Below are 26,988 nucleotides of genomic sequence, written 5' to 3'. Positions count from 1 at the left end.
CTACCACTGGGCCACTTCTGCATCTTCACCATAGACATACGCGATGAAACAAACCAAAAACACGGAATGAGCTCGACGGAAACCAGCGGCACCGACACATTTTCGCCCTTTTAACGGACGCGCATTTTTTCCACTCCGGTTTACCGAGTTGGTGGAGTTTATTACACCGTTCGGGATGGGTAAGGAGGTGAATGGCGTCTCTCGGAGTCGCTTTGAGGCGAGTAGCCCCTGTTTATTTTTACATTGACATGTCGATGTAAATAATCTACACAGCATACCTTGCGTCTTTTGATTCCTAAACGTTTTAAATAGTGGATGATTATAACTGTTGTGGCATTAGAAGAGGCCGAGCTTCCGCAATCATTTGAGTTCGGCTGTTGATCAATTGTCAATCCATAAAACGCCGTAATTCAGATGGTAATCCAACAGTTTGCTGCTTTTTGTCGCAGTGTTTTTTGTTGTCAAGTCTACTTTGTGTCGGTTTGTATACACACAAAAGTGCCAGTCTAATATAAAGCCTAGTGAGCGAATGTAATTCCATTAAAGATACTTTAATATTTATCGCGAAGCAACAGTCGTCTCTGATCCACGCTTCGAGAATGGTCCGGTTTGGGATTTTATACATTGAACTGAGTTAGCTGGGATTATAGGAGCAGTTGAGACGGATCATGGTGGTAGGCCCGCAGACTGGAGTGAAAAACAACCGGCCAAAACAAAAGCTGGATGAACAAACACGGGCCTTTTCGCGTAAGAAACACAATCACATCACAGTTCATCCCAACAGAGAATAGTTAGGCATATTTACGCTAATATTTGCTTTGTTTATCGTCTTAAAGACGCAAGATCAAGCCGTATTTGTACAAGCTGAAACTGTGTTTACAGTGGCGGTGTCTCAACTTAGTGAGTTGCCTAGCTAGATGGCTAGCATTTAAGGGGGGCACCACAGGCTTGTTGCAGCATTTATGGGCACCTGATGCTGTTTAGGTTGGCAGCACATTAGGTTTTGAAATACACAATGACATTGCTCGAATAGCTGGGGTTCATGTTTATAGTTACTCTTAAAGGTTTGGTTTGAATATAAACTAAAAGTCTATCCAACAAAGGACAAAGTATTGACCTTATTCATGCTAGTGCCATCTTTGATTTTTAATGGGAATGATAACGAGGCTGTGAGGGATAGACTTACAGTCACTTTAGCGGGCTGTACTGCAGTTTAAAGTGTTTTTGGATCGTTCCGCAGACAAAACATTGATAAAATATCTGTCCAAGAACATTCAGTGTACAAAGAACTCCAGACAACATGAGTTGTGGAAAATCAGATGTGGCCTAGGAGCTTTACCGTTCGTGCCAATTGAAGAGATGGTAAGTCTATCCTTCACAGCCTCGTTACCATTCCCAAAGATGGCGCTAGCCTGTATCAGGTCTGTTACCATGGTAGCCAGTTTAATCAGGATTACCAGTACTGTTTCTACAATAAAACTGCGGTATCTTGATATCAGCCACAACTCTTGAAACAAGTTGAAACCCCCATATTAATTTCTTTTGGTTTTATGGAGGTAACTATAATTGTTGTAACTATTGTATTTTGGTGGAAGCTATTATTACATTTTAAATTTGTAATTGTTGTCTCAGAATTTTCAATGGAGTGAATGGACTCGGTGTATTAAAAAAGCATGCACTGCATTGGTAACAGCTAAGGCCTGTTTCTTTTTTTAGGAACATAGTGACTATCTGGATTATGTTCAAGTGACAGCAGAACTGAATTAAAGGGATAGTTCACCAAAAATGAAAATTCCCTTATCATTTACTCATCCCCATGCTATCCCAGATGTGTATGACTTTCTTCTGCTGAACACAAATATTTTTAGAAGTATTTCTGTTATGTTGGTCCATACAGTGTAAGTGAATGGTGACCAAAACTTTAAAGCTGCAAAAAGCACAAAAGCAGCATTAAAGTAATCAAACCCGGTGGTTTAATCCATGTATTCAGAAGTGATATGAGAGTAGTGGGTTAGAATAAGATCAATGTTTAAGTCCTTTGTTTTTACTATAAATCTCCACTTTCACTTTCTTCTTCTGTTTTTGGTGATTTGTAATTGTTGTGCATATCGCCACAAACTGGGCAGGGAGGAGACTTGATAGTAAAAAAATAAGACTTAAAACTTGATCTGATTTTTCACCCTCACCTACCATATCACTTCTGAAGACATGGATTAAACCACTGGAGTAGTATGGATTACTTTTATGCTGCCTTTATATGCTTTTTGGACCTTCAAAGTTCTGGCCACCATTCACTTACACTGTATGGACCAACATAAACTGAGAAATACTTCTAAAAATCTTTGTTTGTGTTCAGCAGAATAAATAAAGTCACACATCTAGGAAGGCATGACGGTGAGTAAATGATGAGAGAATTTACATTTTTGTGTGAACTATCCCTTCAACATGAGTAATCAATGCAAATATCTAACCGACCAAACTGGATAAACCGATATATTCTCAGTCTTTTTCAGATTTTCTTGCATTCTATATACTAAACTAACCCTGACCTGGAAACCATAAAGATAGTAATCGGCTTACCCACTGTTTCTAACCAGACATCACCACTGCCAAGAATAGAAGTGTATGGTGAATTTTACAAAGCCTGTCATGAAGGAATTATGTCGACATCACACACTCATGCATGTATCCAGATGTTTGACTTTTTGAGTTTGATGGTAATTTTCATTATTCTCAAGTATGATTCTTAATTCTCATTAATGCGATATTTTAATGAAAATCTTGTATCGATGTAATTGAAAAAAAGTTCAATATCAGCATACATGAAAGACAGCACAAAAAACACAACAATGAAACAATTAAAAAATACTTTAAAATGTAAATCAAATGTTTTTTTTTTTTTAAATTCCCTAAAGTAATGTGAAATTTGGTCGAAAATGTGCTTGGATAACAAAAATAATTAATCTTAATTATACCAAAAATGCTTCGTTTTCTTATTTAATTTGAGATTCAACCATTTACTTTTTGAGATTCAACCATAAAACACCAATTATAAGAAACATTTAATTTCATAACATTAAAGCCAGCCAGTGAAATAGAGTCTTTTGGGTGAATCGAAAATAAATGTATCATTCCTGGTTGGTAACGGTCTGCAGCCAGGCAGACAGCACATGGCTTATCCTTAAACAAACAAACAAATAGATCCATAGAGAATAGAGAGGTGAAAAGAAAAAAGATCAATAGAAATTAGTTAGCTTGCAGCTATTATGGACTGTCTAAACCATTGCTTTGGTTGTTGCTCTCAGCTGAGTTGGGTTTTTTTAAGTTTCAAAGGCAAAAAGATAAGTGGTGGCCTACAAGGCTGGAATTACATAAAACAAGTTTGGTTTTAAATTAGTAAGTATGAGAAAAGTTGAATGGGGCTATTGGGAAAATAGCAACATGATTTGATTTTTTTCCCCCTGTTGTTCTGGACATGGTAACCTAGGTAAGGGGATAATTCTCACAAAAATAAAAATTCACTCATTTACTCACCCTCATGCCATCCTAGATGTGTATGACTTTCTTTCTTCCGCAGAACACAAATGAAGACTTTTAGAAGAATATCTCTGCTCTGTAGGTCCATACAATGCAAGTACACGGTGAACACAATTTTGAAGCTAAAAAAAGCTCATCAATTTAGCATAAAAGTAATCCAAATGACTTCATGTGTTTTCTGAAGTGACCCAGTCAGATTTGGGAGAGAACAGACCAAAATGTAACTTATTTTTCATCATAAACCTTGACATCTGCAGTCATCATGATTTCAAGCTCGATTACACTTCCTAGTGCTTTGTTCATGGGCAGAGAACTAGATGGCGCAAGGAAGTGTTATTGTGCTTGAAATCATGATTGCCAAGTAGACTGCTGTCAAGATGTACAGTGAAAAAGGAGTTATTTTTCAGATTGGTTCTCGCCCAAAACAGACATCACTTCAGTATCTCACAAAAGTGAGTACACCCCTCACATTTTTTTAAATATTTGATTATATATTTTTATGTGACAACACTGAAGAAATGACACTTTGCTACAATGTTAAGTAGTGAGTGTACAGCTTGTATAACAGTGTACATTTGCTGTCCCCTCAAAATAACTCAACACACAGCCATTAATGTCTAAACCGCTGGCAACAAAAGTGAGCACACCCCTAAGTGAAAGATATAATCAAATATTTACAAAAATGTGAGGGGTGTACTCACTTTTGTGAGATACTGTAGATTGATTTTATGCTGCCTTTATGTGATTTTTTTTTTTTTTTTTTTGAGCTTCAAAGTTTTGGTCACCATTTACAAAGCATTGTGTGGACCTACAGAGCTGAGATGTTCTTCTAAAACTCTTTGTTTGTGTTCTGCAGAAGAAAGAAAGTCAAGAAAGTCTTAGTTGGCATGAGGATGAATAAATTATGAGAGAATGACAGTGTTATAAAAGGTAATCAGCGGGTTTCTACAGACAAATAGACAGAGGTAGGACTGGCAGAAATAATTATATCTGTTCACCACTATTCTTGGATGTGAAGTAGTCACTTCCTAATAAAAGGAACATCCGGTCCTGTCTGAATTATTTAGGAGGACAATCTGTATCTCTTGTTACCACATGGAAAAAAAGTTTTGTGGTTAGATGAGAGCAAGATAATAGAGCTTTAGGTGTCATGTCCATGGTGAATGTTTGGCACAAAGCCAACACACCTCTAAGAGTGTAACCATTGGAGGTGGACGAGCTAACAAGGAGGCTTAAGGCTACAGCCCTTGCTTCATTCGCTAGTGCGCATCTTGAGGCCAGAAGAGTGAAGTTTACACACACTGTACAGCAGTACCAGCTGGCTCCTGTTACACTCACCCCCTAAACCTCACTCCCATCCGGGTCACGGCACCACTGTAACCAGTACTGCTCAACTCGCTAAGAGCTGAATTCAAACTGGGGTGTCTGGCAAGAAAGCTATGCTACACTAATGAGGAAGCTAAAGGCTACAGCCCCTAGCATCAGTCTTTAGAGCACCTCTTGGGGTAAGGGAGAGTGAGGTTTACACACACTGCAGAGCTCAGCTACCTACCAGCTGGCTTCCGTTACAAGAGCACAGGTCACTCGGTCAAACATGGTAGAGTATGAGCATTTTGCCACCTGAAGAATAATTCACCTTCCAAAAAAGCAGAACTCGGGATGTAAATTCAAATTTCAGCATATGTTCGGCATATAAAAAAAAATCAAAGAATATTATTATTGATATTTGAACTTTTAATTCTAAATAGACATGTATATCTGTTCTCAGATGTTCTCCAATAATGATGAAGCTGTTATTAACAAGAAGCTGCCAAAGGAGCTGTTATTACGGTTGGTGTGAACTCTCACATTTCTTTCCCTTTCTTACTGATTTCTTAATCTTTATCTTAATAAATCTCTTTGTTATTAATCAATTCATTCTTTGATTGAATTTGATTGTTGTCCTTTTCTTCCCCCAGAATTTTCTCATTCCTGGATGTAGTAACACTTTGCCGCTGTGCACAAGTTTCACGGGTAAGTATAATTAGTATTGATGCTTTCAGACTGGTGTTTTGAGGCAACAAAAATAAAAAATTCAGTGATTATTTTCTCACCCGCATGTCGTTCCTAACCCATATGATGTTATTTCTTCTGCGGAACACAAAGGGCACTTTTTCATATTATAAAAGTAAATAAGAAATGGGGCTGTCAAAATAATAAAAAGCACCACAGAAGTCTCTTAAAAGGGGTATGTTTCAGTGGCAGATTTAGGAATGGGCCTAAACTTCTCTGTGTGGGCACCTCGTGCTGCCACCGGCAAGATGTGCCCCCAGAGGCGGCATCTTGCCGGTGGCAGCACGAGGTGCCCACACAGAGAAGTTGGCACCCTGAACTCCACCAGCCATTTCATTTGCAATTACAGTTTTTAGAGTTTGGACATTAACTTTATTACCACCTGCTGGTCGAATCTTCAAAGTGACACTGAGCTATATCTTTAAGAATGAGTGCTCACTAAAAACTGGCTCACTCATAGACCATTTCATGTTTTAAGATATTTTAAGTTCATTCTGATTTGGACATGACCAAAAGTGGTGATGTCTAAGTCAGTAAGTTTATTCTGCAAATAGTCCGTCCACTTCCATCAGTTCGTCCAGTGATCTGCGGGCCCTGCTTTTATTGTGATAGGCAGGCATTATCGTATTGATTGATTGACATTGTACTGAGTGAATCAGCGCACCATGGAGGCATTGCCTCTTCACGTGACTTTTCGGCTGTATTTCGCATTTTCCCCCCTCTTATTTGCGCCGCGATTTAGAAACTCAATGAGATCGCAGTGAGCTCAAGGAAGGCTAGAGAGACAGTTCCTCCCTCTGAAACTTTATCCGCATTGTGTCACTTTTGGACTGTGTTACTTTAGATAAATATCTGCTATACACACTATTTGAGCTCACATTTTTCTAATATTTTATGTTTAATTTATGTCCTGTTGATTCTTTTCCCCCCTTGTCTTCTCGAATAAAATGCCAGTGATTTCAATCCTTCTGAAGGCATACAATAGCTTTGTTAATATTTAAATTTAAGTAGTTATTCACTAAAAATCTTCCAGTGAACAGGTTCAGGGGAGTTTATGAGAGAAGTAGCGATGTCCTATTTTCCAACAGAGTTTTCTTTTGAGTCTGGTCTTTTCAATTAATCGTTTGATCCAGTTCACAATGATTTGTTCACAAATCGGGCTGATCCAGTTTTAAAGTTCAACACACCGACTCAATGATCTGGTCGCAGCAGTTAACAGATCACAAGGTGTCTGCAGTTACAATAGGTCTTTCCGACTGTTTATTAAATTGGTTGTTTTTATGTTAAACTTGGAGTACATATGTCTGAGAAACATGAAACCCACTTTGGTGTCCCACAAGAAAGCTGCCTTGGACCTTTATTGTTTTCATTGTATATGCTGCCACTTGGTGACATCATCAGAATAAACAATGTATGTTTCCATAGTTATGCTGATGACACACAGCTGTGCATTTCTGCTGAGCCAAATCATACCATGGCTATTAATTCGATTACTACCTGCCATATGGCAGTAAATAATTGGATGAGTAATAACTTTCTTAAGTTAAACGAGAATAAGACTGACATTCTATTATTTGGCCCTAAAACTAAAAGAGAATTATTTTTCCAGAAGAAAGTTAAATTGACTCCTTGGGTTCGACCAGAGGTTACAAGTCTTGCTGTTATTTTAGACTTTGATTTAAGTTTTAACACCCATATTAATATGGTGACAGAAACATAGCTAAAATTATAAACATTTTTAAACAAGAAAGATGCAGAAAACTAATCCATGCTCTTATCTCAAGTAGACTTGACTACTGTATTGCACATTTTACTGGTCTCCCACAAAAATCACATATCTGTTAATCAGAAGGTCGCTGGTTCGAGCCTCACGGCCACCACCATTGTGTCCTTGCGCAAGGCACTTAACTCCAGGTTGCTCCGGGGGGATTGTCCCTGTACTAAATGCACTGTAAGTCGCTTTGGATAAAAGCATCTGCCAAATGCATAAATGTAAATGTAAAAATCAATTGATAGACTTCAGCTTACCCACAATTCAGCAGCTCGGTTACTAACCAGAACTAAAAAAGAGAACATATAACACCAGTTTTAGCTGCATTGCACTGGCTTCCTATAAAATTTAGAATCGATTTTAAGGTCCTCCTCACGTACAAAGCTCATAATGGACAAGGACCTAATTGTATTGCCAGTTCTCTTGTTAATTATATCCCATCAAGAACCTTAAGATCCTCAAATGCAGGTTTATTGGAGGTTCCCATTTACAGACGAAAGAAAATCAGGGATGCAGCCTTTGCAAATTATGCTCCAAAATTGTGGAACACACTACTATTAGATATTAGGGAAGCTAGTACACTTAATATTTTTAAAAGAAAGTTTTAAATGTATCTTGTTTCTCTGATATGTGTTTTGAATAAATTGTCTTCATATGTTTTAGTATTTTATCTTCTATGTGTTGAATTTAATTTATTTTTATCTCTTATGTTTGATGCACAAGTTTTTTATTGAATGTGATGTTGCTGTTGATATTTGACTATATACTTCTTATGTAAAGCACTTTGCAATTTATGCCTGAAAAGTGCTATATATATAAAATGTATTATTATTTGTGTTTGTTTTCTTGAAAATCTATTCTTTTGTTTGATTGTTGTGGGCTGTTTGTAATATAGGTGCCCATAGAATTGAGCTGGGCTGAACTTGATTTCCTGTCTTTTTCTTAGTCATGGAACCTGTTAGCTCTGGATGGCAGTAACTGGCAGCGTATTGACCTCTTTGACTTCCAGAGAGACATTGAGGTTGGGAAAGTAGAATTTGTTCTCAAGCAATTAAAGCACAAGGACTTGTAGGCATTTTAATCGTTACTTGGTACAAAGAATGGGTCAGGAATTTTTTAAATCTTTTCATTTACAGGGCCGTGTGGTGGAGAACATCTCAAAACGTTGTGGAGGCTTCCTGAGGAAGTTAAGTCTCAGAGGATGCCTTGGCGTTGGAGACAGTGCACTCAGGTGAGAGACACTTTTTCAAAATGGTCATTATGTTGGCTTGACCATCCCATCCCATCCATCCAATCCCATCCATCCATCCATCCACACACACAATTTCAAACAATCATTTATCCAATCATCCATCAATCCATCCTTGCATCCATTAATCCATCCATACATACATATATACACAATTTCAACCATCCATCCATCCATCCATCCATCCATCCGGTTCTTTTATCCATCCATCCATCCATCCATCCATCTGGTTCTTTTATCCATCCATCCATCCATCCATCTGGTTCTTTTATCCATCCATCCATCCGTTCATCCATCCATCCATCCATCCATCTGGTTCTTTTATCCATCCATCCATCCATCCATCCATCCAATCCCATCCATCCATCCACACACACAATTTCAAACAATCATTTATCCAATCATCCATCAATCCATCCTTGCATCCATTAATCCATCCATACATACATATATACACAATTTCAACCATCCATCCATCCATCCATCCGGTTCTTTTATCCATCCATCCATCCATCCATCCGGTTCTTTTATCCATCCATCCATCCATCCATCCGGTTCTTTTATCCATCCATCCATCCATCCATCCATCCGGTTCTTTTATCCATCCATCCATCCATCCATCCATCCATCCGGTTCTTTTATCCATCCATCCATCCATCCATCCGGTTCTTTTATCCATCCATCCATCCATCCATCTGGTTCTTTTATCCATCCATCCATCCATCCATCCAATCCCATCCATCCATCCACACACACAATTTCAAACAATCATTTATCCAATCATCCATCAATCCATCCTTGCATCCATTAATCCATCCATACATACATATATACACAATTTCAACCATCCATCCATCCATCCATCCGGTTCTTTTATCCATCCATCCATCCATCCATCCATCCGGTTCTTTTATCCATCCATCAATCCATCCATCCATCCGGTTCTTTTATCCATCCATCCATCCATCCATCCATCCGGTTCTTTTATCCATCCATCCATCCATCCATCCATCCATCCATCCGGTTCTTTTATCCATCCATCCATCCATCCATCCATCCATCCATCCATCCATCCATCCGGTTCTTTTATCCATCCATCCATCCATCCGGTTCTTTTATCCATCCATCCATCCATCCATCCATCTGGTTCTTTTATCCATCCATCCATCCATCCATCCAATCCCATCCATCCATCCACACACACAATTTCAAACAATCATTTATCCAATCATCCATCAATCCATCCTTGCATCCATTAATCCATCCATACATACATATATACACAATTTCAACCATCCATCCATCCATCCATCCGGTTCTTTTATCCATCCATCCATCCATCCATCCATCCATCCGGTTCTTTTATCCATCCATCCATCCATCCATCCGGTTCTTTTATCCATCCATCCATCCATCCATCCATCCGGTTCTTTTATCCATCCATCCATCCATCCATCCGGTTCTTTTATCCATCCATCCATCCATCCGGTTCTTTTATCCATCCATCCATCCATCCGGTTCTTTTATCCATCCATCCATCCATCCATCCATCTGGTTCTTTTATCCATCCATCCATCCATCCATCCAATCCCATCCATCCATCCACACACACAATTTCAAACAATCATTTATCCAATCATCCATCAATCCATCCTTGCATCCATTAATCCATCCATACATACATATATACACAATTTCAACCATCCATCCATCCATCCATCCATCCATCCATCCCATTTAGTGGCACAGAAATTATACAGTTTACCTTTAAAGTGGTTTAATTTGATTTAGTTTTTGTCTCTCAGAACGTTTGCCCAAAATTGCAGAAATATTGAGCTGCTCAGCCTCAATGGTTGCACCAAGATCACTGACAGGTGAGTGTATGCATGTGTGTGACAGGATGTTTGTGAAAGCATCTTTTTTGATGTTTTGAAAGTATTGTGTTGATGCATTGAACTTCTGTCTGTCATTTTGCAGTACATGTAACAGCTTGAGTAAATTTTGTCCCAAATTGAAGCACTTGGATCTTGCCTCGTGCACCTCAATCACCAACCTGTCTCTCAAAGCACTGAGGTCAGAGGGCACAGACACACATAGCGGGGGCGTGGTGGACACTTGTTTATTAAGCAAAATGCCTCCCTTTGAGCTAAACACTTTCTCTTTGATTTTAGTGAAGGCTGTCCTTTACTAGAACAGTTGAACATCTCATGGTGTGATCAAGTGACCAAAGACGGCATACAAGCGCTTGTGAAATGTTGTCCAGGACTCAAAGGACTTTTCCTCAAGGGCTGCACACAGGTAATATCAGAGCCTATATTCACATGTTCCAGCCTGGTTCACTTTACCTAGTTTTGCTATAAACCCGCACTTATTAACAGTTCTACATGAGCGAACAGTTGCTTTTTATATTATCTGGTTCATTGACATGACGTCAACATGCCATAAACATAAAAAAAGTGGTCAAATCAAGAGACTAGTTGTTTCCTGGTGAATAAAATCCTGTTCACCCTGCCTACCAGAAATCATTTAAAGGGATAGTTCACACAAAATGAAAAATCTGTCATTATTTTCTCACCCTTGTGTTGCTACAACCCCGAATGATGGTACTGTTTCTGTGGAACAGACCTTCACACACCTCTTTTCCATACAATGATGGTTATTAGTGACCACAGTCAAGCTCCAAAAAGGACAAAAAACACCATAAAACATTATAAAAGTAGTTCATGCATGCTATTGTATGGCTTTGATTTATAGCACACAAGTCCTATGGACTACTACCTTTATGGTGCTTTTTTTTTTTTTTTTTTTGGGGGGTTTAACAGAGGCAGTCGTAAAAAAAAAAAAAAAAAAAACATTTTATGGAAAGAGCTGCTTAAAGATTTTTCCAATTCCTATTTTTGTGTTTCATTTGAAATAAAACAATAATAAAAATAGCATATAGGTTTGTAACCACATGAGGGTGTGTAAATAATGACAGAATTCTCATTTTTGGTTGATCATTTAAACAGTTTAGTCTGCTTTAAAAACAGCCAATCAGATTGGAGGCTTGAGAAAGCTTGTCATAAAAACAATATCCTTGACTTTTGTATGACAAATTGTTCTTTTCCTCATTTGTAAGTAACAGAGCTCATTAGAGGGCAGTGCCTCTATTTACTTAAAATAGTTTTACATGCACTCGCAATAGTTTTGCGTTCCCTCGCAGTAAATTTACCATGGCATAGTGAAACCGTAGTGATAATACAGGAAAATGAAAACTGGTAATAAATATAATTTTGTGGTTATTATGGTTTTACTATAAATACCATGGTATTTGTGGTAAAACCATAGTAACCACAAGATGGTTCTAATATATAGTAAAACCATGGTTACTATATGGATTCAGTATACAGCACTAAAACCATGATTTCCGCCCCCAAAGATTTTTTTTAATTACTTTTCATAGTTACTACAGTATACAGTAAAACCATGGTTTCTGCGAAAAAAAACTATGGTTACAGTACTATGTTTATACAATGGTAATGTATAACCATAATAAACATGAAAGTATGATTTTTATTATCATAGCTTTTGTTTTCCTGTACTATCACTGGTTTCACTCTAGTAAAACTATGGTAATTTATTGAGAGGGCACCCAAAACGTATTGCAAGGGTATGCAAATGATTGCAAGGGAACACTAAACTTATTGAGAGTGCAGCAAACTATTGCGAGGAAACACTAAACTATTGCAGAAATAAAATGTCTGCCCTGTCCTCTAAGGTGCTCCATAGTAATAAAAGCTTTGGTCTGCTAAATGACTAAATGTAAATGTCAAATAACACAGAATATTTCTTTCTTTACTGTTTTCTATGTTTAGTTGGAAGATGAGGCGCTCAAACATATTGGCGCACATTGTCCAGAGCTGGTCACACTTAATTTGCAGACGTGTTCAGTAAGACACAAACACTCACATTTTTTTTTATGTTTAATGTAAACGGTAAGACACGTTTTATAATGTGCACAGGCGTGGGTTTGAATATTTTCAATGGATGTGTATCTGATGTTGGAATGTCTCTCTGTGTGAACTGAGTAGCAGATCACAGATGAAGGTCTTATAACCATCTGCCGCGGGGGCCATCGGTTGCAGTCTTTGTGTGTGTCCGGCTGTGCAAACATCACAGATGCTATTCTCAATGCCTTGGGCCAAAACTGCCCTCGCCTCAGGTACATATTACATAAATACACATTTAGCCCCTGAACACTAATAATGAAAATGTTTTTCCTCTCTTAAACCTTGGATAATTGATTGATTGTCTCTATCTCTCTCTCTGACATGCAGAATATTAGAGGTGGCACGCTGCTCTCAGCTTACAGATGTAGGTTTTACAACATTAGCACGGGTGTGTAAATGTCCCAACAAACACATCTCAGCTTAAAAGGATAGTTCACCCAAAAATGAAAATTCTGTCAATATTTACTCATCCTCTTGTTGTTCCAATATGACTTTCTTCTGCAGAACACAAAAATATATATATATTTTTTTTAAAGAATGTCGCAGTCACTGATTTCCATACAAAAGTATTTTATACTTTAATGCTTTAAAGTGTTCTACAAGGAGTTCATGTGACTTTTGCATCATATTTCAAGTCTTCTCAGCACATCACATCACTTTGTATGATGAACTGAGTGAAATTTTAGTCGTTATTTACTCTCAAATGTGTACAAATAATTTATAGCGACATGTCAATAACATTAAACCTCACTTTTTCTTTTGATGTGTCGCCATATTTGACTTGATCAATGATTTGAGATTGAATAAACTGAACATTCTTCCATCTGTGCTGATAGCCCAGTGCTTCTTACACCACGAATCAAATGCATTTATAACATCTGTTGCTTTTTAATTTCTTTCAGAACTGTCACGAGTTAGAAAAGATGGATTTGGAAGAGTGTGTACAGGTAAGTCGGAATGCGTTGGCATTATGGCATATATTGGAGTAAAAACACAGCATTTATGGTCATTCACACCCAAAAAAATCATTTTAAGATTTACGCATTTTAATTTCAAGAAAATGTCATCACATTTAATCGAGTAATCCTTTCAAAATAAAATGAAACAAATATATATTTTTTTAAACCAAACGAAATATTTGCATTTTATAATTTAAAAATAAATAAACAACACAATTTAATTTAATTAAAAAAAAATAATGTGCACCATGGTTTGTGAAGATGAGATGGTCAGTAAACCAAAAGCATTCATACACTACTTACTTTCATGCCAAATTATTGTTACATAGAGTGCTCATATTTTTCTTAAACCCGTTAACATTTTTTGTTGGCCTTAAAATATTGAGAACAATTCTCAATATTTTTCTAACCAGATTCAGACAAACTTAAACTAAACGAAAAATACCTGATATATTTGAGCTATGATCATTTGTGTGTATATTTATTGGTGTTTTGTTAAAGGGTAACTAAACACCTGCTCAGAGTCTGACTCCACCCACTAGAAATATTGGAAAATGCTGGAAAAGTGGGCAGACCCCGGCGGGGATAGAGGGAACGAACCGAGTGCGGGGCTGAGCGGGGGGGCACCTGAGACTCGTAGTGCCGGATTAATTGACAGCTGCTGTCAGACTCTATGTTATTATTATTCCTCACACGGTGGCAAGACGACATGTACATGAATCTGGCGTGGTGAGCTGGAACCTGCTTACGTCAGCTGTCACCGCTTACGTCACGAAGTACCGCAACAGCCAATAGGAAAATGCAACTGCAGTAGCCACCGTTCAACCTGAAGAGGGCAGCACTCAGACGTTTTTACACCATATATTGTAGAATTAAAACACTTTATACACAAATGTCAAAAAAATTACTTGAATCAATGACCAGTACTAATAAAGCCCCATGCTTACAGATCATTAACTAAAAAAAGTTGGTTTAGGGTTTAGTTATCCTTTAATGATAAATGTGGTGATTGGCAGTTAGTGGTCTTTGCTGAAATAAATAAATTGATGTAGTTTACTTGCTAATATTTCCTCATGTGTTGTTGTTTATCAATTAAGTCATATGCCGTAAGCATCATTATATATATACAGTTAAAGTCAGAAGTTTACATACACCTTAGCCAAATAATTTAAACTCAGTTTAATTTAATCGTAGAAAACTTTCCCTGTCTTAGGTCAGTTAGGATCACTACTTCATTTTAAGAATGTGAAATGTCAGAATAATAGTAGAGATGATCTTTTATTTCTTTAATCACATTCCCGGCGGGTCAGAAGTTTACATACAATTTGTTAGTATTTAGTAGCATTGCCTTTAAATTGTTTAACTTGGGTCAAACATTTTGGGTAGCCTTCCACAAGCTTCTCATAATAAGTTGCTGGAATTTTGTCCCATTCCTCCAGACAGAACTGCTGTAACGGAGTCAGGTTTGTAGGCCTCTTGGTTTGTACATGCTTTTACCAGTTCGGCCCACAAATTGTCTATTGGATTGAGGTCAGGGCTTTGTGATGGCCACTCCAATACCTTGACTTTGTTGTCTTTAAGCCATTTTGCCACAACTTTGGAGGTATGCTTGGGGTCATTGTTAATTTGTAAGACCCATTTTTGACCGAACTTTAACTTCATGGCTGATGTCTTGAGATGTGGCTTCAGTATATCCCCATAATTTTCGTTCCTCATGATGCCATCTATTTTGTGAAGTGCACCTGTCCCTCCTGCAGCAAAGCCCACCCACAACATGATGCTGCAACCCCCATGCTTCACAGTTGTGATCGTGTTCTTCGGCTTGCAAGCCTCACCCTTCCTCTAAACATAATGATGGTCATTATGGACAAACAGTTACATTTTTGGTTCATCAGACCAGATGACATTTCTCCAAAAAGTCCTGAGCGGTATGATGGCTCTGTGGTCGCATGTCGTTTATACTTGATATTTGTACAGATTTGGAAATGGCTTCCAAGGATGAACGAGACTTGTGGAGCATTATGTTTTCTGAGGTCTTGGCTGATTTCCTTTGACTTTCCTATGATGTTAAGCAAAGAGGCACTGAACTTGAAAGTAGGCCTTAAAATACATCCAAAGGTACACCTCCAGTTGACTCCAATTAGACTATAAGTAGCTAATTGTCTAAAGGCTTGAAATAATTTTCTGGAATATTCCAAGCTGCTTAAAGGCACAGTTAACTTAATGTATGTAAACTTGTGACCCACTGGAATTGCGACATAGTCAATTACATTTACATTTATGCATTTGGCAGACGCTTTTATCCAAAGCGACTTACAGTGCACTTATTACAGGGACAATCCCCCCCGGAGCAACCTGGATTAAGTGTCTTGCTCAAGGACACAATGGTGGTGGCTGTGGGGATCGAACCAGCGACCTTCTGATTACAAGTTATGTGCTTTAGTCCACTACGCCACCACCACTCCATATTAAAAGTGAGACAATCGGTCTGTAAACAAAATGACTGGCAAAAACTATAGTTTGCTAATATGAAATTGCTTTTAATGACTTCAACCTAAGTGTCTGTAAACTTCTGACTTCAACTAAGTCAAAGTAAAAATGCTTCCAACTTCAAAATATCACTGCAGTAGTAGTATAGCCTCTTAACATCTTATCATTTAAGTATGCAACTAGGAAAATATATATATATATATATATATGTTCACTTTGAACCCTTAAATGGAATGTTCTTCTTATTTATGTTGTGCTTCACTTCCTCTATAGAATCTTACTCAAAATAATCCATCACTTTCTCTGTAGATTACAGATGGAACTCTCATCCAGTTATCTATAAACTGCCCTCGACTGCAGGTTTTGGTAAGGGTTACAAAACAAAAAGTATAATATACATTACGTTATATATTTCTTACATTTTTTTTAAAACAATTTCATTTGACCAGTTGGAAATTATACTAAATGTTTACAAAATGTAGGTCAAGGTCACATCCACTTTTCTTGTAGTTATGGATGCAAAAGTAATATTCTTTTGTTTGATGTATTTTAGAGTCTGTCTCACTGTGAGTTGATCACTGATGATGGCATCAGGCAGCTGGGCAGTGGACCATGTGCTCATGACAGACTGGAGGTGATCGAGCTGGATAACTGCCCGCTCATCACAGACGCGTCGTTAGAACATCTGAAAACATGTCACAGCCTGGACCGCATCGAACTCTACGACTGTCAACAGATCACACGCGCTGGTATTAAACGCTTGAGGGTGAGTCGTTTTTGCATAAACCCAGAGACAAGGTGGAGGTATTAGCAGTGTTTACTAGATTAATCTATTCTATGTTTTCTAATTGCAAAAAAATTTAAAGTTTAGTTTGATGGATTTGATGGTGAAAATATACTTAACAGTGGTGGTGCATAGTTACAATGTACAAACGCTTCCTTACTGTACTGTACATAACAACTTCTGATGACTTTTACTTCAGAATATTTATATAATTTTTCTCCGATACATTTCTCCAGACCATTAGTTACTTTTGCGAATGAACAAAGCAAAAAAAAAAACATGCCTGAAAATGTGAACTGCCTGTGGCTCGGTAATAGTGATGTCTAAATTTAATGAATCGTTCGAGTAGATTCTTTCTGATCTAAACGATTCGTTTTGAGAATCGATTTGCAATTCTGAATCAAAATCATCCGGAAGCCTTAACAGCGTATGTTGCGTCTCCACTCGGGAATATTAAGAGAGACTCTTCATGGAAGTTTTCATTTTCCTTTTTGCTATAAATGTATTTGATACATTTGACACCTTTTTGCAAAAACACCAGAAACTCATCTTCAAACTTACCTGAACATCCTATCCACTAGTTCATAATTTAATTTTACAGTCCAACTCCTCTTCCTGTCGGCTTGACCCTGCCCCAACCCCTCTTCTTATTAGATTAGATTAGATTCAACTTTATTGTCATTGTGCAAAATACAAGTACAGGGCCAATGAAATGCAGAGCCATATTCACTGTCTGTCTGCCATTTCTGCTCCAATTTCATATCATATAAACACATCACTTGCTTCTGCCATTATTCCTACTGATCTCAAAACTGCTGCAGTCACACCAGTCCTTAAAAAAGAAAAACAGCTTAGATCCATCTAACCTCCTCAGTTATCGTCCAATTTCTAACCTGCCTTTCATCTCTAAACTCTTGGAGTGGTTGTAGCTTCCCAGTTACAATCACATCTAGCAGCTAATAACCTTTATGACCCTTTACGACCTGGCTTTCGTCTTTTTCACAGTACTGAAACAGCTTTCCTGAAGGTTTTTTATGATCTTCTCTCTCTGCTGACTCTGGGTCCTTAAGTGTCCTGAGCCTCCTTGATTTGAGATCTGCCACAACACTCTCCTCATTTGACTCTCAGATATTGGCATCACTGCTACAGTGCTGTCTGGTTATCTTCTTCACTAATAGACAATATTTTATCTCCATGAATACATACAAATCCCCTACTGCTCCTCTCACTCAGGGTGTCCCCCAGGGTCCTGTTCTGGGTCCTCTTCTGTTCATAATTGACATGCTCCCTCTTGGTGAAATCATCCATCGTTATGGTCTGTTATCACTGCTATGCTGACGACACAGATGGAAAAATGCTCTTTTGGTGATAGATCTGATATGAGCTTCAGAAGTGAGAGATCGATCATAAGTGATATATACAGTGGTTTAAATCTATGCAACATTATTTGACTCCGACCCATGCTTAGTTCAAAGGACGTTAAAACACTTGTTCATGCCTTCATAACATCACATCTTGACTACTGTAATTGCCTCTTAATCGGCCTACCCAGTAAAAGCATTGCCAGATTGCAATATTTCCAAAACTCTCCAACTATGGTCTGCATATATTTTTCCCATTTTGTTTCACAGGTTGCCTGTCTCATGTCATATTCATTTCAAAATGTTCTTCTTAACTTTCAAGGCTCTACATGATCTTGCACCTCTCTATTTACCTGATCTGATACTATTTACCTGATCTCTCTATCCCCAGAGATAGATAACCATAGATATCGCCTCTAGACGTTTGTTGGCAGATCCTTTAGTGTAATTGAACCAAAAATGTGGATTTCTCTCACTTAGCCCTCGCAACATTTTAAAACTCATATTTTCACACTGTACTATCATTCTATTTCTGGACCATTCTAGCAATCATTCTATTTCTGGTTGCTGTTTGTTTTTTTTGTTTTTTGACCCTTGTAATTTATTGCTATAGTTGAATGTAAATGGTAAATGGTTTGCACTTATATAGCAGGTTTTTAACCATAGCTCTTTACACTGCGTCTCATTCACCCATTCACACACCAATGAAGGCAGAGCTGCCATGCAAGGCGCTAGCCTGCTATTGGGAGCAACTTGGGGTTCAGTGTCTTGCCCAAGGACACTTCAGCATGTTGGGTCGTGTGGGCCGGGAATCAAACCGCCAACCCGCTCTGCCACAGCCGCCATAGTAAATGTGAATGTACACTGTGTAAATCCACCATTTGAGCTTTTGGAAAGGTGCTTCATAAATAAAATGTATTATTAATATGATATTTAAGAATTCTAACCCAAACATTTAAATGTCAAAAATGTATAAGAGAAAAGTGAATCAGAATTGAGTACATGAAACCATTTCCCATTGCTGCAATTGCATGCATTTTGATTTGACAATAATATTTACTCAAAATTCACCCCAAAATATTTGAAAACAGATCCATGGCCTAAGCTGTCTGTAGATTTTAGAAATTGACACAAGGGGGAGCCAACACTTCTTTTAATTGACCAAGCTGATTTGTATCAGATTAATTGGCCTCTGTCACTTGTTCTTGCCATGGAAAATGTGGTTGTTTTTTTTCACTGCAGAATTGCTGTAATGCTAAGATGATATTCAAGTATTTACATCTTTAGTTATGGTAGTATTTTGTTTTTCATAAGTAGTCAGAAAAGTTATCGGAATGAATTAACTTCCCCTTAAGCACATAATGTAAAGTCCCAAGGTCCTTAATAGTATAATAACCAAAAGTCCTGCAAAAGAGAGATCTTTGTGCATAATTAATTTTTTCTGTCTTTCTCTGTAGACTCACTTACCCAACATTAAAGTTCACGCCTACTTTGCACCCGTGACTCCGCCTCCATCGGTAGGCGGGAGCCGCCAGAGATTCTGTCGCTGCTGCATCCTTCTATGATGTAAAAACAGACTGTGCATCTTGACCTCTCACCCCCGATCTACCTAGAGCACATGTTGGTGGTCCCCGGTCAGATCTGCTGGGAGGGACGGAGAGACACATACTGTCATTCTCTACATCCTCTCACGAGCTTTAATCAACACTACAGCCCCTTCAATGGCTTTATATGAGACTCTGATAGGGTAATTAAAGTGGACAATGTTGGGGATTGTGCTACTTTGTTCATTGAAACCAATTTGAGGAACGGAGCATGGGGTCTTTATGAATATTAAAGCCACGCAAAAGGACGTCGTGGTTACATAGCGACTATTCCTCCCTGTTATTGGATAGAACATCAAAATTGGATCCAAGATAAAGGTAAAACCAGAAGACAATATCATAAGGTAAACAGGTCTTGGAAGATCATGCCACTGATCTTATATGCCCATACACAAAAATACAGTAACAGTGATTGTTAACCTGTCAGCCCCCAAGGAACCCAACGTTGGATATGTATGGACACACATACACTACCAGTCAAAAGTTTGGACACCAAGTCATTCTTTATTATTACTCTTTTCCACATTTTAGAATAATGGTCAAGTCATTAAAACAATGGAATAACACAAATGGAAGTATGGGAGTTATGTAGTGACCAAAACATCCCTAAACATAAAATGCTATTTTATATTTGAGCTTCTTAAAATAGTACTGGAGTTCCCATGTGTGCTGGGCACTTGCTGGCTGCTTTTCCTTCACTATCCGCTCCAACTCATCCATTTCAGTTTTTTTCCCCCCATATTAGTTTTGTAAGGAAATTCATTTACTTTATATATGTCTTCAAAACTGATTTCAAGCATTGAAGTCTAAGCCTTTAGATGAAAAGTAAACTCATTTGTAAATTCATGAGAAACTTAAAGTGTGTAGCGTGTCCAGACCTTTTACTGGTAGTGTATAAACATTTCATGCATACACAAAGACTCTCTCTTTCTCTCTCTTTGCTTCACTCTCAGTGGCTTTGTTGAACTTAGAGCAGAGACTGAATATTTTTAAAGCATGATACTCTTCCAAGTTTTTCTTTTTTTAATTATCTGGAAGTCTCTTCGGAAGAGGTCAGGGCTACAGTTGGCCAGTGGAGACGTGGGGGTAGATGTGTGGCTCCGGATCTAGGCTGCTAAGACAAAGATTGCAGGTTCAGTCTCCATGTCTGTGTGACCCAAGAAATGTGTTGCTATTTCAAGAACATGCCACTGATACATATTTCACCCTGAAATCAGTATAAATTATATTTTGCATAAAGAAAATAAAGCCTATTTTTAGGACAATACAATTCATTTTGCATTTTGACATAAATATATAATTCCCATTTACTGTATTGCAAAAAAATAAATAAATATTACATTGTAAAGTACATAATCCAAATGCTATGTGTACTGCATTTATGATATTTAAATAACTAAATTAAATTATGTAAAAAATAATAATAATTTGGGCCATAAATATTAATGGTTCTAAAAAAGGCTTAATTTTCTTTATGCAAGAAAAATAAATTGTTATTGAGAATATATAAAGAAAGAATGATTTAAAAATAATAATTTGGGCAAATGTTTTTTTTTATTAGTCCTAAAATAGGCTTAATTTTCTTTTTGCAAGAAAATAAAAACAAGCAAATTGTCAGGATGAATTATGGTAATGAGAATATTAAAAAAAATTATATATATATAAAAAATTATAATAATAATTTTGAGCAAAATCTTAAAGTGTATTTTATATATATATATATATATTAGATTTTTGCGTGAAATATAATCTGGACATTTATGTGATTTTCATGAAATTTACACATGCATTTCGGTCAAGCACGTAAGAAACAACAGGCAACAGTGCACAGAAGGCGTTGTAAATCACTTTTTGCAAAAGATGCATCATGCAGCAATTAAAGGGAGAATACAGTTTCACCTCAACGTGTATGAAAATGTGTCTGTGTGTTATAACATAAAGAGAGCCGTAATGTGTTTTAGGAACGTTTGTTTTCATTCGATCTTCATCCCAACAGATTGTTCTGCATCCTTTAAAAGCAAAGCATGCTACCCAGTCAACTGTTACAGTAGCATGTAGGTTGGGTGATGTCAGCTAAAGTGGGCCATCAGGTCAAATGGGCCAGATGAGGTTGGGGTGTTAGTTCTTTAAGATTCAATATCATCACAGCAAACTATTTTAAACAGGTGTAGTAATGGTACTTGACATGTTTTCAAGGATTTCATCGCTCTGAGTTTGATAAGGTTCCTTAACAAACAAGTGCCACATCTAAAATTGATATTTTGATTGTTCCTTTCATTAAAACTACTCCAATAATATTAAAACAATTCAAAATTACATTTGGATATGTTATATAAGCATTGTTTGAATGCAGTAACCTCTAATGTGCCCAAATACACATACCTACCTCACACACACACACACACACACACACACACACACACTCACTCACTCACTCACTCACAAACACCCATTTTAATACAACTTTTATGAGTAAAATACACATTTACACATGAAAAGAAATGACTTTATTACTATATAAAGTCTTTACAGAACAATATCGTTTTCTGGATCACAAGTCCACAGACACACACTAGTAGCTTCACACAAAGTCTAATGAGTTTTAGTAAGGGACATTTCCTTTTAAAGTTACATCCTTGTTAATGTTATATATTGTAATGTAGAATAAGATATATACAGTGGTATATATCTTACCTATATACATAAGGTACGGTATATATACCGTACCTTATTCCAAAACCTACAGATCCACCTCAAACTCCCCCACAAAACACATTTTAACACATTTATTTGAAATTCCATAATACATTTCTTGTAATACAATGCTGATAATTATATTATAAATAATTGTAAATTAATAAAAAAAAGAGCATATTTTGTTGTTTACATGGATGGTTTTGCTGTACTGTTGCGTTGGCCCATTTCACCTGAAAAAAGCAATGATGAGACGGAGGGTGACTTGACATTTAAATAGCTTAAACTGTTGTTTTTTTGTTTCATATTTTGAACGTAAAATAGAAGAGACCTGAATTAACAAACAAAGAGCAGTCTGGGAAAATGTGCAGAGGCGTTTTAATGCTGCTGTAGGAGATTTTCCAAAAAGCGGCCCACTTTTCCTGACATCGCCCTACTTTACGACCTAATAAACGCAAATAAATATACTTCATAAACTATGGGCTGGCTCTGGATTTATGAGAGTATGTGCAAGATTATAAAAACAATCCAAACTGCTTGTTTTTCTTTGTTTTCGTCTTTTTGGTCATTTCGTTTCCTCTTTATTTTGAGTCGGTGACCATACGAGGCCACTTGTGAAAATGTTTGTGTCGCTTGTTTTGTGAATTTCTGTAGGTAGGAGTTAGGTAATGACTTTATTGAAATGAACGTCTGTTATCTGTTCGCATCTAAGTTGCAATAAAACTAGCATATTTCAATAGGGCTTGGAGGTGAGGTGGTGGCCTATTACTGCCCTTTTTATGGCATAAACTGTAAGCTCCCTGTTTTAATTAAAGGAATATTCCAGGTTCAGTACAAGTTAAGCTCAATCAACAGCATTTCTGGCACAATGTTGATACACCACAAAAATGTATTTCGACTCGTCCCTCCTTTTCTTTAAAAAAGCAAAAATTGAGTTTACAGTGAGGCACTTACAATGGAAGTCAATGGGGGCCAACGTCATAAACGTTGGGGGGGGTGTTTCAAAATAGTGTTACTATGAATGCAAACTTTAATACAGTGAAAAAGACACTATTAGCATAACATATTATTTTGAATGGCCATGTAAAATGAAGCAATGTGATAATTTTACCTGCTCTCAAAAAGTAGTCTGTTAATTTACCTGATGAACTTTCACCTTTTGCTGACCCTTTATGCATCGCAGAGCTCATGTGTGCTTCTAAATTACTTGCACCTTTATAGGAACTGACACATAAGTGCCAGCTTTCCATGTCATACATTCTGCTTCCTACGGATCTCGACCTGGGCGAAAGCGTGGGTATTTTTTGTGCAAATCTTCGGTATGGGGCATTGTTTCCACTCTGCTGCCATTTGCTGCTACTGTCAAGCAACTGTTTGATGCCGAACACAACAGCAGTTTGCACGTTTGCGGAGAGATTGGCAGCCAGGAATTTTGCCAGTAGTTGCCGCAAGACCCTTATAATGAACAAATTGGTGTGCCAGAAGGCGGGACTTACAAATAGGGGTTAAAACAATGCAAATATGCGCACACACACACACAATGAAGTACCAGATGCACATCAAATGCAACTAAAGCCCAATCCCGGACATCTCGCAAATTTTGAAATCCCGGCCGGACGCTTTTTTTAAGGTCCGAAAAAGAGGACCTAGTTAACCCTAGTTAAAATTATTTTGGTATAAAATTCACATTTCTGCCTTTTTAACCCTCCAAAAATTGGCCCCCATTTACTTCCATTGTAAGTGCCTCACTGTAATCTTGATTTTGGCTTTTTTTTTAATAAAGATAAGGAGGGATGATTTGAAATAATATTTTGTGGTAATCAACATTATGCCACAAATGCTGTCGATTGACGTTAACTTGTATTGATCCAGTATATTACTTTGGGTTTGGCATGACCAGTTATTTCTTTTGAATGTCACGATATGTTGCTGCCAAACCTGTAAATTAGAAGGGGGTGTCCACATACTTTTGGCCATATTGTGTACTTGATGAAGAGACATTGCAAATACAGTAAGTTGCTTTTACATTAATTTATATTCAGTTGCACCAGTACTCAAGTACTTGCACTTAATATCCACATGCTTTAGACAACTGTGACAATACAAGGTCTGGGGTTGCTTATTGACTGCCAGTTTTGAAGGTATTTTTTTTTCTCACACTTTATAGAAGAAAGTATTTCAGCAGATCAAAATCATATGCAATCAAAATAAAGTCGTATTTTATGTTTTCATATACTTATTGCCTATTGTTAGTATGATTATGTAGATGTCATCAGGTGCTCTTTGTCTATTTTTGGTGATGTTTGTCAGGCTCTTTATTTGTTTCTGGATTTGTACGCAGCACATAAAATGCATACTCTGTTTGCAATCAGAGATAGGTTTGTCCACTCAAGTGTTTTTGACCCTAACACAATCAATTTCAGAAGTGTGTGTGTGTGTGTGTGTGTGTGTGTGTGTGTGTGTGTGTGTGTGTGTGCATGCATGTTTGTTTGACACAGATTATTCTTGTCTGTTTGTATGTTGTTTACAGGCGCTTAGTCTTTAATGTCACATCTGAGATTCATTTGTGTATATTTACGTTTCAGCTTTCTTTTCCAGTGTATCTCACAGTTTGCCTGATCATTTAGTCACATTTTTAGAGCGCAGTTTCAACCAACCAAGTTTCATGACAAGTCGTAACAATTAGTAGGAGATTGCGAACCAAACAAACCATGTAATTACTAATTAATGTCTAACCCCTTACTCAAACCTTAAACCTAACCATGTTTTTTATTTTTATATATTTTTTTTATATAAAGAATAGTGGTATCACACCTTGAATCTAGAATTGATTCAGCCCTATTGATTATATTAAAGAGGACTAGAAACACTGACATCAGTTCATAGTCACAATGTTTATTTTTTGTCGCCTATTAAAAGATTTGTTCACCCAAAATTGAATTATGTTGTCATTTACTCACCTTCATATTGTTCCAAACCCGTATGACTGTAAGAGACGTTTGGTGGAATGTTAACCTCAGTCAACGTTCACTTTCATTGTTTGGAAAAAACATGCAATAAACGTTAATGGTGACTGAGGCTGTCAGTAGAAAGAGATACAGGTTCTGAAAGACATGAGGGTGAGTAAATTATTTTTTTATTTTTGAGTGAACTATCCCTTTAAGAATCCATTGTTGGGTCTATGACATTGCTTATGACTAATTATGTCTCTCTCTCTGTTTCTCTTTCCATGTTTGTCATTCATTCATACAAACACCCCCCCCCCCCCAGTTTTATGTGCATTTGTTATCAATGACCGTGGATAACTTGTGGAAGTTTTGGGGTCAAAAATCAGATTTCAGGATACTCGAACACATTTGCGATCTGGGGTCATGGTTTGCGTGTGCGAGACTGTAAAAATTAGAGATCAGGGCGCTGTGGACATGAAGTCTGTTAGAGTTGGTCCTTGGGGATTAAAACCTTCACAAAGACTGTACTTATTTTAATTATTGTACTTTTGTTTTCTTTTTTTACAATTAACCAATATAAATGAATATGGCAGTATGAATAAATATATAACTGTATATTATTAAGAGCAGTGTGATTTTTCTTTTCTGTAAATGTTTCTGTACTAAAGTGTGTCCCTCAAAAATTTTAAACAGTGAACCGGTGTAGTTGGGTTGACATGGAGGTTCGAAGACAATAAAATTGTTGGTAATTGATTCTGCGCTGTTAAAATCTAATTAGTTGGATTTTTAAGGCAACTGGTTTCCATGATTTTTCTAAATAAACATACTTATTTGGCTCAAGTATACGGAACTTTATTTTAAAAAGTACATTTTGGTATGCCCAATTCCCACTACTTAGGTCCTCGTGGTGGTGCGGTTACCGCAATCCAGGTGGCGGAGGACAAGTCTCCATTGCCTCCGCTTCTGAGACCCTCAATCTGCTCATCTGATCACGTGACCCGTTGTGCATGACACCATGGAGACTCGCAGCATGTGGAGGCTCGTGCTACTCTCCGCGATCCACTCACAACTTACCACACGCACCATTGAGAGAGAGAGAACCACTTAATCGCGACCACGAGGAGGTTACCCCATGTGACTCTATCCTCCCTAGCAACCGGGCCAATTTGGTTGCTTAGGAGACCTGGCTCGAGTCACTCAGCACACCCTGGATTTGAACTCGCGACTGTAGTAGTCAGTGTCAAAACTCGCTGAGCTATCCAGGCCCCAGTTACAAGTAAACTTAACTCATCTGTGATTTAAAGAATCATTGTTTTTATTTAATTATTTCAATTGAGTTATAGCACGTCTTAGGAATCTCAGTTATATGGCACATTTGATTCTCCTCGGTACTTCTTATTGCACATAAATCTGCACTTTTTTCATAAAGTACGAGTAAAGAAGAATGGCTTAAATTTAACAGGCTCCAACTTTACAAGATGTAACACTAATAATCACCCTAACGGTGATGTCACACAAATCACAACTATCACGCAGCTACAACAAAGCAA

General features: G+C 37.4%; 1 protein-coding gene across 1 annotated transcript; it reads left to right on the top strand.

Moving 5' to 3' along the window:
* Positions 1–26,270, top strand: LOC127619853 (F-box/LRR-repeat protein 20-like). Its single transcript, XM_052092866.1, has 15 exons — positions 1–217; positions 5,306–5,367; positions 5,496–5,550; positions 8,307–8,381; positions 8,497–8,591; positions 10,415–10,483; positions 10,587–10,682; positions 10,781–10,907; positions 12,464–12,538; positions 12,680–12,810; positions 12,926–12,986; positions 13,501–13,545; positions 16,357–16,413; positions 16,601–16,813; positions 19,650–26,270. Exons 1-15 carry the CDS (start codon positions 176–178, stop codon positions 19,755–19,757), a joined length of 1,311 nt encoding a protein of 436 aa, XP_051948826.1. The 5' UTR covers positions 1–175; the 3' UTR covers positions 19,758–26,270.
* The last annotated feature ends 718 nt before the right edge of the window (positions 26,271–26,988 follow it).

This window comes from Xyrauchen texanus, chromosome 26 (genome assembly GCF_025860055.1).
Source record: "Xyrauchen texanus isolate HMW12.3.18 chromosome 26, RBS_HiC_50CHRs, whole genome shotgun sequence".
Taxonomy (NCBI): domain Eukaryota; kingdom Metazoa; phylum Chordata; class Actinopteri; order Cypriniformes; family Catostomidae; genus Xyrauchen; species Xyrauchen texanus.
This window is presented reverse-complemented; position numbering and strand designations above follow the sequence as displayed.

Bases quoted from the DNA above. Each gene is read 5' to 3' on its own strand.
- LOC127619853 (XM_052092866.1), top strand. From the start codon at position 176: ATGGGTAAGGAGGTGAATGGCGTCTCTCGGAGTCGCTTTGAG. The intron at 12,539-12,679 runs GTAAGACACAAA...TGAACTGAGTAG, and splicing joins TTAATTTGCAGACGTGTTCA to CAGATCACAGATGAAGGTCT. The intron at 16,414-16,600 runs GTAAGGGTTACA...GATGTATTTTAG, and splicing joins GCCCTCGACTGCAGGTTTTG to AGTCTGTCTCACTGTGAGTT.